Raw genomic sequence first — 15,499 nt, 5'->3', positions numbered from 1 at the left:
AGGTCAGCTGGGACTTCTCTTAAAAGCAGAGAAGATCCTGAAAATACAGTGTACATATGTTTTATAATGATACAAAGAATCATAAATGCTACAATTCTATTGGTCATTTGTGCCCCAAATTTGACTCTAGTCCCTCATTGGGTAGTGATGCCAACTACGCTGATCTATTGGTTCCCATCCATATTGTGTGCCCCTCTGTCCTTGGCCTATGCCCAAGATGCGCCTGAATGTCTGGGGAACCTTATATTTTGGTATGTTTATGTGTAGCCTTCCTGGCCCTGATATATGGCCTTCACTCTCCAGCTCCCTGGTGTGAATCTTTTGGCCTGTCATGCCTGGTTTCCTCCTGCCGGCATTCCAGGATCAGGCCATCTGCCAGGTCAAAAGGAGGATGGACCGAAGGAAAGTGTTGCAGTGACATTCTATACGATGTGTGAATGTTCCTCTATTTGCCTGAGCTATGTGTGAATGTTCCTGGGCCTAGTTTCTCTGAGGCCTGTGTTTTCTCTGCTAAGGGTTATACTAAAATCTAGTTTGATTCTGCTCTGGTATCAAGAGAAAGAGAGAATGGCTCAAGGTCAGCTAGTGAGTTTCACAGTTGAGTACAAAAATGGATGTACTTCACTGCTTTTTAACCCATCACCCCCACCCACCCCATTCCTGGCATGCTGAAATGGGTGTATGCACCATGATCTCAGAGACCTGGAAAAACCAACATTAGACATTGCATATGTTCAGCAGGCCTTTGTGGTGACCCCCCCCCCCTTCTGCTGCTTATTATACAGGAGCAATTTCAGCATCTGAGGACCGTTTTGCTATCCTGCCATCACAAGTTCTACCTGACCCTGATGAGACATAGTCTTCGATATCACAATTAAAGATGCAGGACTATTTGTGTGTGTAGCCCCAACCACCAATTGACACCAGATGTGGTCATCAGGCAGAAACAGACCACTTCCCTTCTTGCTGCTTTTTCTCTCTAACCTTTCTCTTTGCTTGGAAAAAAAAGAGCGACAATGAAAAAAGAAATCTGCAGTCTTTCGAGCCTTTGTTTTTTCTTTGCTTAGCACAACTAGTTTATTAGAAACAGAGGATTCCCAAACAGAATGGAAGACAAAATGCAAGCAGAAACCTATTAAGTAGAAGAGCTTAGGGGTATGATAAGGGACAGTGAGCTGGAAGGAAAACGGGGACACTTTAGCATGCAATCCTATGCATGGTTACTCCAAACTAAAACCTACAGTAAGCATGCAAAAGATTAATTTATTGCATGAAAATATGTTAGGAGGGACGCATGTCAACCATTCTTGCATACTTGTGCGAATCCAAGTATTTCAAAAAGAAACATAGAGGTTCTGGATCCCAGTGTCATTTTGAGCTACTTGGATGTATGGGATTTATGAATGACTCTCCCGCCCTGAAGGGAGTGGCTCTGACTCTATTTTTAGTTTGTATCTTGGCTGATAAGAATGTAAAGATCCAGCTCTGAGACCAGGCGGCCATGGTGACAAGTGCCTTCTAACAGAAACCGGGTGCGGTGGGTGGGCGTTACAGGGAGTGGAAATTAGACGTTACTTCCCATTTCCCCAGGGTAGTTTGAGGAAATGCAGCTAAGCCAATTTATTACAGCAACCAGTCAACAGGCAAAATGGGGATTTTATATACATTGCAGACATTTGTTAAGGGAAGGGCATCAATTCCAAATGGCTGAACGAGTCTCTGATGGGCATTAGGAGACCTGCCCAGCCTTGCTGAAGATTACTTTTTTGGACATCTACTCCTAGAACCACACACCCAGTTCTCATGCTGGTTGTGGGGTTCTGAGAGTCCCCTCAAAATTAACTTTCCCCATCTCTGGTTGGTTGGTTGGTATTTTGTAGATTTGCTCTTTTGAGAGAATGCGATTAGTAGGCAACAAAGGTTGCATTGCCGTCATTGGTTATTCCATGGTGTCAGGCGGGTCTGTGTTAATATTCCTAGTATCTCGGTCCACAGTCACCAGTGGGTGCCACAAATCGGATGTTAGATCTTCTTCCACTCCCACAGCTGAAGCCTTGTGGAGGGAGGCACAGATCCCCACATGGGGGACAAGGGCTGACACATGGCATTGTCGCTATCCTCCCACTGGGTCCACATGCTCCTCGGGGTCCACACACAGGATGTGAGTCAGTGTCACACACCACAGCACCCTGGCTCCTCTGAACAGCTGGAGCAGAAGAAGAGGGCAGAGAGGAAGACACACTATTGGTCATGGTTCATCACTAGAGATGGGGACGAATATAAAAACGGATCGGCTTTTTCAATGAAAATATTTAATGGACCGGCTTTTTCAATGAAGAGAGCCGATTCATTAAATATTCATCCCTTCATATTTGCAGGTTCCAGAGACCCCCCAAAATACAAAGAGATGAATATTTACCTGTTTTTATTCATCCTTTGTATTAAAACAACAACAACAACAAAACCCCATTCTGCCTACCAGCCGCCGATCACCTGATCGGTGGGGGATAGGCAGCCACTACCCCCAACAGCCACCCAACCCCACAGCCTACCCTCCCACCCCCTTCCTCTTCCTACCTTAGCCCTCCCCCACCCCCACTGACACCCCCTTCCTATTAAACAACAACAACAACAAACATCATTCTGCTTACCATCAGAATAGGCAGATAAGCAGCCACCCCCCTCCCACAGCCAACCACCCCAACAGCCTACCCCCTTCCTTTCCCTACCTTAACCCCCACCCTACCCCCTTAAGGGAATCCAGGCTGCCCTTTGCAAAGATGGCAGCTGCAGCATCCCTACCCTAAATGACTGGCTGCCATCTTTCCAAAGGGCAGCTAGTCTCCCTTTTAACATGCATGGCTGGGAGGCCAGAAGTAGACATCATCATCAGCGATTAAGGTAAAGGGGTGTTGGTGGGGTGGGTGGAGGCTAAAATACGGAAAGGAAGGGGTGTGTGTAGGCTGTGGTGGTGGCTGGTGGCAGCGGTGGCGTGGCTGCCTATCGGCCTCCAATCAGTTGATTGGCGGCCAGTAGGCAGAATGGGCTTCTGTGCCGTGTGGTAAACTTTCCTGGGAGGGACCCAATTGTGGGTGAATAACTTGGATGTCCAATATCCAGTCTTCACCAAAGTTGTCAGGCATGTTGGGGAAAGACATAGGAAGCGCTGTTGTGATTCTGGAATCTCTAGGTACCTGGGGGGAGCTTTCCTGGGGGTGTCCTCTTTGTGATTATATAACTATATAACTTGGGGGTCCGTGATCCAATGTTTACCAAACTTTCAGGTGTTGTAGAAGAGCATCTGAGGAAGCATCCCTGCAAATTTGGTGTCTCTAGGTGCTTAGGGACCAGTTTTATAGCCATTTAAAGTGAAGATGAATCAACAAATCAGTTCATCAAAGAACATTTGTATATTTTTATTCATTGAGTAATTAATCATGATGAATCAAGAATCAAAATGAATCACCAGTTTTTTTTTATTTGTCCCCATCTCTAGTCAGCACTGATTTCTCAGTTAGAACTTGGAGGGTCTAGCCATATGGGCTTTATGATTACTGCATGGGAGTGCAGCAATAGATGTTAAGCAGCAGAGCAAATAGGCATTCTGCCAAACAATTTTAAAAATGAGGGCACCCCAAATAAAAAATGCATAGCTTTGAAACTGGACTTCAGATCAGCTCCAAATCTGGCACAGATGTATCAGACAATAAAGATAGACTCGTGGGTACTAACTTAAATACTGTCTTTTAATTGTTGCCTTGTGTCTTTTTTAAGGAGAAAGATAGATTATAAATTGAATAAGTAAGTAAGTAAGTAAGTAAGAAAGAAAGAAAGAAAGAAAGAAAGAAAGAAAGAAAGAAAGAAAGAAAGAAAGAAAGAAAGAAAGAAAGAAAGAAAGAAAGAAAGAAAGAAAGAAAGAAAGAAGGTCTGCAGGATACCCTCTTTATGCTTACTACCATTCACACTTATTTGATGAAAAACAAAGTCAGCTTCTGGGATTTTCCCTTATGTGGTGTTTGTCAGGATACGTTTCATTGGCAAACATGGGGACATTTCTACATACCCAGTATACCCAGTACATCCTTACTCTTGAGCCTCTGGTCATCCCCAGTTCCTGCCTCCAGGTTCTCATTCCCAAAAGTCCTATTCCTCCAGCTTGGCCCTCCCTGTTGCGTTGATGACAGCACAGCCATATCCTCCTTCCTGAACTGCACACACCTTTATACTTGCTCACAGAAAAAAAGGTCAGAGAACGAAAGAGGAGGGTCCTCTGGATACTCACAGATGTTCACAGCACATTCTCCTTCACCCAGCCTAAGAAATAATAAATGGACACTGATTTACTAGATGTAGCTGTTAATCACATTTACATACCACCTTTTATAATAGCCGACTAATGCAGGTAAACAAAATATACAAGCATAATAAAAACAACTCATTCTGATTTAAAAGCCCCGACTAAATATTTATATTTTCACCCCCATTTAAAAATGCGTTCATCCAGTATAAAATCACAGTCACTATAATCTAGAATTTACAGCTTGATCCGAAGAGGTGCTTAAAAATCTTGTCGTGACATTGAAATTTGTCCGTTCCTCCTGAGTCCCCTTGCCCATTCTCTCAGATGGAGAAAATGTTGAGGATGCTGTACAGCCTGCTCCGCACCCTCTGAACTAGCCTGTTGTTCTCGGGATAGTGAAGGATGTCTCTGCAATAAGGATCAGCTGAGAGCCTAGTTTGTTTCTCTACCTAGAAGTGGGGCCGGGGGGGGGGGGGGAGATGCCTAGAAATGTTGCTGTTTGCTTCAGGCAGCAGAATATCTTGGGGCAGCCTTGGTAAGCAATTGAAGCAGGTGATCAATCAAGTCTCACCTGATCCATAAGTCATAGTCTTGCCTTTCGTAGACAGTGGCCTGAATCCTCTTACCTAGCTATGCTGGCACGGCACAGTGTAATGCTTGCAGGCAAGTTAAGACATCACCATAGACATGATTTATTTATTTATTTATTTATTTGATTTATACCCCGCCTATCTGGCCCACCGGACCATTCTAGGCAGCTAGAGTGGTCAGTTGATCAGTTGCATGCTGAGTTGTGTGGCTCAGTGTGCAACCACTAAGGTCTACAGTGGTTTCTGAACTTGGGGCAAGTTGGCTCCAAAAGCTACACCATTTCTGTAGCTATGCAAAAGATCTTGGTCAGTGCGAATTCACCCTTTTTGTGTACTAGACACTCACCTGCATTCCTCTCCTTCCAGTAGTTTTTTGTAGGTGCACATCTCAAGATCCAGTGCCAACTTGACGGCCGTGAGCTCCTGGTATTCCCGCACCTGGCAGGCCATGTCCTGCTTGGCCTTTTGCAGGGCCTCTTCCAGCTCTGCCAGTTTGCATCTGGCATCTTTCACAGCCATTTCCCCACGCTCCTCAGCTGCAGCCACCTCCTCTTCTAGCTTGCAACGCTGCGAGGCCAAAGCACAGGGGCTTTATTGACACACCTTCTAAACCAAGCACGGTCTCATGGTCTCTTTCAGGGATGGGCAAAGCAAGAGCCTACAACTTTTGTGAGGCTCCAGAACATTGGCTATGGTGACTCACAAGTGATGGGGACTGCAAGCCTACAATGTCTGGAGGGCCACAACCCGGCCATCACAATGCCTCCTTTCTTTCAAGGTGACATCTGAAGAAGCAGGAGATGGATCCTAGCGATTATGTGAGCTTGCCAAGATGATAGCAATGATGATGGTGATGAATAGTTAGTTTCTTTCACTACTTTGTAACTGCCAGTTCCCAACAGTGGCGGAGTAGTTACTACCTCTCCAATGGCATGATGGAGGAATCGGGTCTGAGAAAGCAAGTGACTTGGGTCTATGATCTGGCAAACCCACCATGCCCACATCCATACATGCATTCTCCTGCCAACGTCTTTAATCAGGAATTGCTTTCAAGCCCATCGTTGCAGCATTGAGGGTTACAAACAGGCTAGCTGTTCTTAAAAAACAGAGGTAGGATTTGTCAGAGTGCTGAACTCTGTGCTTAGTAGTGAGCAGCTGCGCTCGTGCAAGAGTAGAACGCCTAGAAGGGTGACTTCTACCACTTGTTTATTTTTAAAATCAGTGGGTTTCTTGTAACATAATAAAGAGCGATGATTCTTCTACCTGGGCTCTGGCATTTGAAAGTTCCCCCTCCAGCCTATGGACTGTGATTGTCATCTCATTAAGTTCTTCCTTGGCACACCGTAGGTTGTCGCAGTGTTTGGCAACAGTGGTCTGTAGCTCCTGGAACTGAAGCAAAAGACAAAAGATGCTGAAAATACTGAGTTGACCGTGGTCAATCTCCAGCCACAAGATTCTACCCTGCCCACAAAAAGTCCACTGTATTGAGCACTGTGGTTTGGAGGTGGTCTAATAGGCACCTTCCATTTTTGTATAATCCCTTGCAGCTACAGTGACAACATTCCTCCTCAGTTGAGGGAAATTTTGAGCAAGGGAAATGAAAACAAACAAACAAACCCATAATTCTCCATCCTGGGAGTTCTATTTATTGCAGACTCTTTAGAAGCACCTAAATGGACATATCTAGGGAAAGGCCTAAACTGGATGGCTCTGACCATTGACCAGGCCCAGCTCTGCCAAAGGTACCTGTTCAGAAAGAAAGTTCTCAGCACCAGGGCAGGAACAGGATGTGTGTGCAAAGCTGGGCCTAGCTAAGCTTCAGAGCCTTCCAAGGGGGGCTTTTCTCTCAGGTGAAGCACATTTAGGTGTTTTTAAAGGTTTTTGTAAGGTCGACAGAACTCCCAGAATGGGAATTTTGTATTTCAGAAAATCTGAAAATCCCATCTTTTAACAGAAATAAATTAATAAACAAACAAACAAACAAATAAACTGCAGCGCTTGGCTATCATCTCTAACCTTATTGATTATAATAGATTAAGTGATAGTTGAATAGAGTTGAACTCTATTACCTGAGGAAGTGGCTGCTTCTTTCTTCCTGATAGTAGGGTGAGCACTGGCCTTACCTCTGATTTCCTGCGTCTTGTGTGATGTCCTGTTAAGTTTCATCCAACTTATTGTGACCCCAGTAGTGTTTTAATGGTGAAATATTTAAGGAGTAGTAATACCTGTGCCACCCCTGCCCCATGAATTTCCATGGCTGAGCAGGGATTCGAATCCAGGTCTCCTGAGTTGTGGTCCATCACTCTGTCCACTACACCACACTGTCCTGCTTCCTGTCCTGAGGTAAATCTGTCTTCACTTCCTCATTCTGCTCTGTTTTCGTCAGTACCCACCAGTTTCTTCCTAGCTTCCTACAGATGGCATCTCCCTCTACCTGCTTTTCCAGCAAGTCTGAATGCTTTTACATTTCACTGCCTCGTAAGAAGTGAGCTACAGCCCATAAAAGCAACTAGTCTTGAAGGTACCACAAGACTTGTTCTTCCTGCATTTTGGATGAAAGAAACCATTAGGTACCTCCAGCTCTAAATCATGCCAAGTGAGTTTTACCTGACATTGACACCATGATTCAACCTCATCCCGGCTCCTGGAAGCAATATCTTCATAACGATGCCGGAATTCCTGAAGGGCACGGTCCATATCCAGACCTCGGCTGTTGTCCATCTGCACAGTGACACAGGTGTCTGAAATGCAGCACTGCAGCTCACAGATTTCCTGCAAGAGGCATCAAACAGGATGCATGATTACCATGGATCTTTGGTTCCTCTCGCCATATTGACTTTGGATTTGTCTTTCCAACTTCCTTGAATAAAGAAATTAATTCAAATCTACTGTACCCGATCCTCCCCAAAATATTCATTAATTCATTAATTCACTCCCTCCCTCCCTCATTTTATTTACATCCCACTTATCTCCTAATGAAAGAATTAAAAGTGCCTTATAAGTGTTGATTACAAGTACAATAAATCGGGATAATAAAAACCAATTAAACACATTACATTTTAAAACAATTTTATAAGAACAATACAAGAGCACTTTTTTTTTGTTTTTGAAGCTGAAATATGTTTACCACCTCAGTGGGGGAAGCTTGTTTTGTTGGACAGCCCTGAAGTTTCAGTTCTCACATTGAACTGCTCAGTAAATTGCCAGAGGCATACAGCAAATGTGATGTTGGAAACGTTGGGCTTGGCTACGCGATTCATTTGCAGAAGACTAGTGTGCACTAAATATGGTTGCTTATGGTCATTTAGAGATCTGGTATGCTATGTGTTGCAATCTTTGCATTCACATGGCGTAACAACTCTAATTGGTCCACCTCCTAAAACTGTTAAGGAAAGAAAAGCCTTTTTTAAATTCAGGCCAAATGGAAAAATAAAAACATCCTTTCTCTGCTCCACGGAATAGAGGGAGAAGACAAAATGTTTTTAAAAACCAATTAGGGAAGTGCTGTTGCACAGTTCCTTTTAAAGAAAATAAATAAATAAAAAAATTGAAGGCTTCCTCCCGGAAGCAGGTGGAGATAGAGGCAGGATTATTTTATTTTCTTTACAGCCAGGAAGCCAACTTGCTTTGTCCTGCCAAAAAGAGCAAAGCAAAGAAAGGAAGTTTTGAAGTTTCCAGTTATCTCACATTATTAAGTGGTAAAGCTCTCTGTGTAAACTACTAATGATATGGGGAAATTGAAGCAGGAAGTTCATTTTGGTTGAAACACAGTCATGACACATACTGGGAGAAAAACAAAACAGCATGATCTGACCTGCACTCAAAAAGTAGAAGCCCCTGACATAGACTCAGTACGGTGTGGGAAGCACTGCTCTAGGGGTGAGCTAGTTCATTCCAGCAATTACGTTGTTTGTTTGCCAGCAAAAAGAGTGAACCAACCCATTGCCACAGCAGACCAAACGGTAGTCTAAATGCCTGTGTAACCACTCTCTTTCTGTGCTAAAGGTCCACCCTTACTTCTCTGCTGTCCCATGAGAACTATTTAAGGTGTCAGAGTCTTGACCTAAAAAGCCCTTAATATCTAGGGGAAATATACCTTGGTGGTTCCCAATCTCCCCGAAGGTTGTTAGACTCACCAAATCTTCAGCCGGCTTTGCCAATGTTCTGAGAATTTTGGAATTACTTCTCTGATGGTTAAAATAGCCTCTAATCATTCACATTCTAGGCTACCTTCTCTCCTGAATACTTAAAGTGGCATATCTGAGGTTGTCCCATGGTCTCCTATGGTAGACCCTGACCAGTTTCTCATGACATAGGGCTCTCCAGATGTGTTGGGCCTCAACACTCAAGATTTCTGGTCAATAGCCCACATAATGTTTAAGCCAACAGAGGTTGCAATTCAAAATATCTGGAGAATACCTGGACAGCAGCAGGTTAAGGAAGGCTGGCCCATGAAGAAATAGAACTCTACCTGGGAGGTTGCAGTTGTCATCAGAGGTTGTTCCAAATGGCTGGAGACTCCTTCATGGGGGACATACCAAAATGGCTACCAATGGCTGGACTTTGAGCTGATTGCCCAAAGCACCAGAATCCCTTCCTTCCTGCTAAGGCTACGAGCCAAATCTATTTTAAACTTCATCTCTCAGTCACAGGAAGAGCCAAAGACATGGAAGTCCAGGCTGAACTGTCCCAAAGCTCTCTGAGGTATCTCTGTTCCCTATAGTCTTCATGTGGTTTTAATTTCTCAGCCTTGTTTTTTGCCTTTTGTCCTACAGGTTTTGGGATATAGGATAGAAGACAGCATGGGAAAGTGCCTTACCTCCCCAAAAAGACTTTTGAAAAAGCTGAAGTCTTTCTGCAGAGTCTGCACTTTGGCTTCCTTTTCTGCCTTGTCCATGAAAACACAATCCACCTCCTACAGAAATTTAAATAAGAAAATATAAGCACATTTCATAAAGAAATGATAACACTTCACCATTCCCACCCACTGAGATTCAGGGGTAGGTAGGACGAGGACTGGAACTCATACACATGCCAGAAACAAAGGCCATTTCTCTGAAGCTTCGCCATCACTTGCCTTTTTAAGGGCCACATACTCATTTTCAGCACTTGTTCGCCGGTGACATTCCTCTTCAAACCTGGAGAGGTAAGTGAAATAGTTTTATCTCACATCTGAATGGATTTATACTACTTGAGCTGCTGTTTACCAAAAAGTCAGTAAGCTGGAAATGGACTGGAGATTCGTCTAAGGTTTTTCGACATGTTAGAACCACCCAAATATACAATTCACCATGGAAAATGAAATAGAGGGACAACTCCCTTTCTTAGATGTTATGGTCATATGCAAACCTGACCTCCTATTGGGAAACAAGGTCTACAGAAAACCCACCCACACAGACTGGTACCTACACAAAAACCCCAACCACCACCCACAGCAAAAAAGAGGCATAATCAAAACACTGGAAGATCGTGTTAATTGGAATTGAAGAAGATAAACAGCCACCCATAAATAAAGTATTTCTGCCATACATCAAAGGGGTCACGGACCACAAGGGGATACTTTTGAAAAAACACAACCTACAAACAGTCTTCAGGCCCACCACAAAAGTACAAATAATGTTACTGTCAGCAAAGGACAAAAGGGACCCCCTCACCACTGCAGGAGTATACCAGATACCTTGCAGTTGTGGCCAGGTATAGTATTGGGACTACAAAATGCAGCATCCACACCAGAATCAAAGAACATGAAAGACTAAAACAACCAGAAAAATTGGCGGTAGTTGAACATGCCCTGAAACAAGCTGGACATAAAATTCTATTTCAAAAGACAGAAGTACTGGACAACACCAATAATGATTATGTTAGAATACACAGGGAAGTCACTGAAATCCACAAACATCAGCACAGCTTCAACAAAAAAGAAGAAAGTCTAAAACTCAACAAAGCCTGGCTCCCGGCACACAAAAATACAGCCTGCAGAAGGTCAACAAACTCCACCCAGCCACAAGGACCGGTGATCATTGCACACAAAGGACTAGCTAATGACACCCATCAGTCACAATGACAGACCACCACCCCTTATCACAACAATACACCCATAACAAAAAACACCCTGATCACTATAATCACTCAATCTCCTCAAAAGGACAAAAGGTGATCCCACAACTACAAATACTCAACTATCCCACACCAGAACACAGACAGAGTTCTAACTCTTGTCCTCTGAAGATGCCAGCCACAGATACTGGTGAAACATTAGGAAGAAAAACCTTTGGAACACGGCCAAACAGCCCAAAAAAACTACGACAACCATTCTACAGATTACTTCTTCTGAAATCAGATGCTGCGTCCCAACAGATGCTGCAGTGTCATCAAAACAGGGCTACTGAGGTATCAGTGGACAGAAAACCTACATGTCGTTCCTTTCCACAGGACAAACCTATGTCCTATGTCCATAGGAAAGACTGCTCAGACCAAGTCTAGACCAAAGGCCACAGGAGGAGAAAGCAAACAGTTAACACCTGAATAGCAAAAAGAGTAGGTTGGTCCACAAAGAACACTTGTTCAGGGCTTTCCTTCATGTGATGAGATATGTTGTATCTACTAGCTGGCTGTATAGCTCAGAGAGTTAGCTATCTTTGGAAGTTCAGTTCTCCACTGTGCCTTCAGGGAGAAGAGCCAGCCTGCATGGCCTTGGGCAAGCTGCTCAGTCCCAAGAATCCCCCAGAAGAAGGGTAAACCCCTTCCAAGGACTCTCTACCTAGAAAACCCTGGAAAGGGCTCCAATAAGTTGGACCCACATAATTATAAATTAGTATATACATATTTCATACAAAGTTATGACGAGGTGTACATATTTGGGAGTATAGGTGGAACAGAGAGAAATGATTATAGGGTTAATATTGTTATTTGCTGTTTTGTTACTTTGTTGTTTTATGTTACTTGTTGTAAACCGCCCAGAGTGGCCTTGGTTGCCAGATGCGTAGCAAGTAAGTAAGTAAGTAAGTAAGTAAGTAAGTAAGTAAGTAAGTAAGTAAGTAAGTAAGTAAATAAATAAATAAATAAATAAATAAATAAATAAATAAATAAATAAATATGCCCTCTCTGTATCTTTTCTTTTCTTTTTTCTTTTTTGGAGGTACTTAAAGGGGCACCCTGACGTGCGGACCCCCCAAAAAATGCTCTTTACCAATGGGCCTATGGCTCCCTGTCCAAAGCAACACCACCTTGATTTCCTTGACCAACTTGACCCTCTCTCAGCCCAATTCAACATTCATCAGCATTTCAACCTCCCACAATTCTGCCCTGTTTTGAAAAGATGGTTTTAAAAGGCTGTATTGCATAGAAGGGTTATATTCTTCAGTAGGATCGCACGTGCTAGATGGAATAACAGTGAAGAATGGAAGGCCTGGCCAGTGTAGGTTGATGCATGTCAAGCATTTCTTACACAGGTAGTTTCAGAGGATTCCCTCTCCCATTGTTTTAGTCTAAAGAAAAGAGCAACAACGCAAATTTATCAAGCCACCGATGGGCCACCATAAACAAACATTATCTGTGTGATTAGTGGCCTCAACCTTGACTCCTCAGATACTCCTGGACTGCAGTTCCCAAAATCCTTCACCAGTAGCTGTGCTGGTCAGGATTTCTGGGAGTTGCAGTCCAAGAACATCTGAGGAACCACTGGTTTAGAGCAGTGGTTCTTAACCTTTGTTACTCAGGTGTTTTTGAACTGCAACTCCCAGAAACCCCAGCCAGCACAGGTGGTGGTGAAGGCTTCTGGGGGTTGCAGTCCAAAAACATCTGAGTAACAAAGGTTAAGAACCAGTGGTTTAAAGGATCATAACTTACTCCTCATGCACAGATTGGAGCAGTAACTTGCCATCTCATTTTCTGACTATAGGGAAAACGTTGTTGGCTCACACTTACTTTTTCTTGTTGCCCTCCAGAACGTCCGTCCAGTTGTTCATTTCTGCCTGCAGTTGTGCCTTCTCATATTCCAGGCACTCCAGCTCTTTCTTCAGGTTGCAGATATACTCGTTCAGCATGGGCTCCATGTTACTTTTGCAGCACTTCCTCTCTTGCAGGAACTCCAGCTTGGTCTTCATCATCATGTTCCGCTGCTCCATGTATCGGACCTGTGTCCCAAAGCAAATAACACCCACCCACCCCCCGGGTGATTAATATGGGGACTGAGTGAGTTCATGCTGGGACTGATTGTGAAATTAGAAGGTGCCAGTATCAATTCCAAATCCAGATGCTGGCCCACGTCCTGTTGGTTTCAAAGGGACTTGCAAAGAAAGGAAGCCTTGCAGTCATCAAACACACAAGGAGAGATGACCACTCCATTACTTCAAAAATAAATAAATAAAAATAAATCTAGTGCATTTTGTTTGGGATTTTATAATCGAAGCCATAATAATGAGATGCTCAGTATGACATTTCACATCCACATCTGAATGTGTTGGATTTGACTTAACAGTTTTAAAAATTTGAACCGAGTATACATTCATTCTGCATGGTGAATAAAGTGATAGACTAGGACTTAGAGGAGATTTAGGTACACATCCTACTTGGGCTGTGGAAGCTTACTGGACAGTAAGGTAAAGGTAAAGGTAAAGGTTCCCTTGACAATTTTGTCCAGTCGTGTTCGACTCTAGGGGGCGGTGCTCATCCCCGTTTCCAAGCCATAGAGCCAGCGTTTTGTCCGAAGACAATCTTCCGTGGTCACATGGCCAGTGCGACTTAGACACGGAACGCTGTTACCTTCCCACCGAGGTGGTCCCTATTAAACTACTCGCATTTGCATACTTTTGAACCGCTAGGTTGGCGGGAGCTAGGACAAGTGACGGGCGCTCACTCTGTCACGTGGATTCGATCTTACGACTGCTTGGTCTTCTGACCCTGCAGCACAGGCTTCTGCGGTTTAGCCCACAGCGCCACCACGTCCCTCTACTGGACAGTGGCTATAGGAAATTCAGTCCTTATGTGCCTCGTGTACTTTGAAAGTCCTATTTAGGGGCATCATAAGTTGGAAGTAGCTTGACGCAAGTAAGAGCAAATAAATCACTTTACGAACAAGAAGGGCATCTCAGCAAGAGAGCCCCAGGGAGAGGGGCTCTCCCTCCCTAGAGTCCCTGAAGGAGGAGCAGGCAGCCTTTCATTCGGAAAGCTTGAGCTCTGAATGGTCTACGAGGAGCAAAAGGCTAGTCTGCGGCAATGTAGAAGGTCTCCCAGGAGTCTATGGCCAGAGAAAAGCCTGCTTTAAAAGCAGTGACTGCCTTGTGTCTCCAAAGTAATGTAATGAGTAGGTTCCACATTATTGATGTGATGAGTAATGTTTCTTTCTGTTTACTTTCAAAAATTAGCTTTAAGAGGAAATCTGAAGACATTTGAATGGCATTTTGTCAGGAATTTTTAAGTCTGTCTTCTTTCCTCCAGTAATTTCATAAATGCAAAATGTAACCCAAAAAAGTAACCAGTAGTGTAACAAATAATGGAAATAGTTCCTTTTTGTAAACACTGTAATAACAGGAATAAATAACTTTGGAAAGGCAGCTTTCTGTTCTCTTGGTTTTGGATAAAATAAGCCTTGCACTACAGCAAATTACCTTCAACAGAGCAACTCATTCTTAACACCAAAGTATAACTGGGCATTAATAAAGAACTGTGTGTTGACAGAGACCTACAGGGCTCTTTCCAGCCCTTATACAGTTTAAACTTCAAGTATTGGTCCTTATCCAAATTCACTGTACCCTTCATTGTGACTCTTTTAATACAAACTTCTTTAAGGTCTAATGATATAATTCTTCAGTCTTTCCCCTCACCCCCACCAAGAAGCTGAGGAAATGCCATAGAAAATAGTCTATATAGCCAAGAATCAATTATCCAGGTCTCCACATTAATCAAATTAATGGTGCATCTCATAGGATGGGAGCGAATGAAAAGACATAGATAGATCCTCTCGACTTTAACATTATTGTAATAGTGCAGAGAGTAAAGAATCCATACTTTTTGACAAAAACAATTATGGATATTCTGAGCAGAACTAGAAACTTGATTAGTAAGCAAAGAGAGATGTTGGTGGCAGAGTCAGGGAAGCAGAAAATCAACATCCCAATCCCAGCTTCTAAACTGATCCATGTACAAGTCCTACTGAGGCACTGAACACTGAACATGTGGGGAGTGAAAGGAAGAGAGGATGGGCTCTCTTCCCTGTCATGTAGCAGAGGCCAGCCTGGACTGTGTTCATGTTCCAATAGACAGCTTTCCAAATGCAGTCAAAGAACTAAGGGGCACCATCCGGTTTTAGGTGGAGAGCATTCCTCCTCAGCTCCACTTGACTCACCTTTTCAATGAAACCGGCAAATTTGCTGTTGAGGCACTGGAGGTCATTCTTCTCTTGGCATTTGGCCGCTTGGGCAGTGGGGTCGATCTCCAAACAGAGGGGCTGGAGCAGGGCTTCATTGCTTATCACGGGAGTGATGTTTGGACAGCAAGGCCCAGAGCGCTGGAAGCTGCAGCGATATCCACTGTCGCAGCAGTCATAACCTGGGCTGAGGCTCTGGTAGCTGTAGGGACACCGTGGAGGCAGGCAGTTGCCATGCGCCAT

The 15,499-nt window shown here is 43.8% G+C and overlaps 1 protein-coding gene across 1 annotated transcript; it reads right to left on the bottom strand.

The window, feature by feature from the left end:
* Positions 1-292: 292 nt before the first annotated feature.
* On the bottom strand, positions 293-15,499 carry LOC110070014 (keratin, type II cuticular Hb3). The gene is made up of 10 exons (XM_020777601.3): positions 15,236-15,499; positions 12,817-13,025; positions 9,968-10,028; positions 9,710-9,805; positions 7,498-7,662; positions 6,154-6,279; positions 5,237-5,457; positions 4,283-4,314; positions 2,126-2,206; positions 293-372 (listed from the first exon to the last, which is right to left on the bottom strand). The coding sequence occupies exons 1-10, from the start codon at positions 15,497-15,499 to the stop codon at positions 293-295; spliced, it is 1,335 nt and encodes a 444-aa protein (XP_020633260.3).

Source organism: Pogona vitticeps, chromosome 2 (assembly GCF_051106095.1).
Source record: "Pogona vitticeps strain Pit_001003342236 chromosome 2, PviZW2.1, whole genome shotgun sequence".
Lineage (NCBI taxonomy): Eukaryota > Metazoa > Chordata > Lepidosauria > Squamata > Agamidae > Pogona > Pogona vitticeps.
This window is presented reverse-complemented; position numbering and strand designations above follow the sequence as displayed.